Genomic DNA, 1,677 nt, shown 5'->3' with positions numbered 1-1,677 from the left:
CCCCCCCCCCCCCCCCCCCCAACCCGTATACAAATAACTGCGTGCCCCCTCCCCAACAAAACACACACCTCTCACACACAAACATTCTTCATCCACTTTCTCTGGGGTGATGAAACCCATACCTTCTCCCCCTGCAAACTGTAGACACACAAATAACCCTCTCACATCACCCCGCACAAACAAGCACCAAGTAACTGTTTCACTTTCTCCCCTGCACAAACACACCCCAAAAATAACTCCCTCCACCCACCCACACTCTCCGCGAGAGACTGGGCCAACTTTCCCTGTACACAAACTTCCCCCACCTGTTCCTCACTGTATCTCACCCCTCCCCCCTGCTCCTTGCTAGAGCTCCTGCACCCAGCCAAAAATAAATCATAATGGGGTGGATCTATTTTTCTGCCCAATTTTGCTGGGAGGCAGTATGGCTTCTGGTCACGTGGGTGCAATTTAAATTCTTGACTGCAAATTGCATTTTCGATGCGCTTCATACATTCACTGCCCTTGACCATCATTTTTCATATCTTTTCTCCTCCCAGGTTCATGGACAAGAAGCTGTCACGTGAGTCCTGCATTTCTGTTACGTTCAAAGCAGCCTGGTTTGATGGTGGCAGCAGAGATGGATTGCTGTGTACAGTTGTTCTGAGCACCTTCATTTTACTTGGCTACTGTCTCGTTTTAGTGCCTGTGAAAAGCGGAGTGGGTAATACAGATCAGTTAGATGAGAGGGCAAGTACGTGGCAGATTACTGTGATGTGAGGAAACCTGAAATTGTCCATCTTGACTGGAGGGATAAGAGAAGTAAATCTGAGTGGTGAAAAATTGCAGAGGGATGTGAGTGTCCTTGTGATTTGGAAATCTTGCTCAAAAGGTTGAAGTGGTTTTCGAATGTTTTAAAGGTAGCGTTTGATAGTCTCTTTGATGAGCAATTGTGTCACGAACATCAGGAGTATGAAGCAATCTGATTAGCCACAAAAATGTTGAAAGGTGGAGCAGGCTTGAGGGACCGAGGGCCCATTTACACTCCTGATTTGTGTATCAGTATGTGTGATCAAAGACGTAGAGCGACAGGAATCTGTGAAAAGTTGATTTCATTATAAGAATTTATAAATACTTTCATGAAGTACATGGGAGCTGGATTTCACAAGAGAGGCCCATTTGAATCTTGTAGAGCATTTTAAATCTTTGCAGCCTTGCAGTGAAACAGTGAGGTGGTCATGTTAATTCCAGTCACCGTGCAAACTCTGCTGTGCAGGAGGCTGGATTCAAGAGCTGCAGTCAAACATGATTGGTCCATTATTTTGTGTTGTGATACCCAGAGTCAAGACTAACATTCAACTCCTGTGTTGAATCAAACTTTAAACATCCCTGTAGGAAATTGTACTGTTTTGTAAACCTGTTTGGTCTCCACAAGTTGATCCAAATCTTAATGACTTTGTGTATACCTAAAGGGGCACATTTTGGTGGCTGATCTGTTTGTATCACTTTCGTGAGGTTGCTGGAGCAATGAGACTGCTTTTGACCAGAAATCAATTTTGTTACAAAACTGACTTTGTTTAGGTTTTTGATTTGCATTCTGACCAAAGCTTCAGAAACCCTGGTTGTGTTTGATATTCTTTCAATTTGTGGCGTTTGTTAAAAAGCGGATGTTGAACCCCCACCACCGCCACCCCCCCC

General features: G+C 44.6%; 2 protein-coding genes across 2 annotated transcripts in view; one reads left to right on the top strand and one right to left on the bottom strand.

Annotated features, from left to right (window-relative positions):
- LOC109926765 overlaps positions 1-1,677 on the bottom strand; it is a 741,111-nt gene that overhangs the window by 22,511 nt on the left and 716,923 nt on the right. The gene's annotated exons all lie outside the window — the stretch shown is intronic.
- Positions 536-1,677, top strand: part of snrpg (small nuclear ribonucleoprotein polypeptide G) — a 7,525-nt gene continuing 6,383 nt past the window's right edge. Inside the window, exon 1 of the mRNA XM_020511772.2 lies at positions 536-562. Coding sequence (XP_020367361.1) covers positions 544-562 — 19 coding nt within the window. The 5' untranslated portion in view covers positions 536-543. The remainder of the gene's footprint in view (positions 563-1,677) is intronic.

The sequence above is a fragment of the Rhincodon typus genome, chromosome 40 (genome assembly GCF_021869965.1).
Source record: "Rhincodon typus isolate 14 chromosome 40, sRhiTyp1.1, whole genome shotgun sequence".
Taxonomy (NCBI): Eukaryota; Metazoa; Chordata; class Chondrichthyes; order Orectolobiformes; family Rhincodontidae; genus Rhincodon; species Rhincodon typus.
Note: the sequence above shows the minus strand (reverse complement) of the source record. Positions and strands in the feature narration are given on the sequence as shown.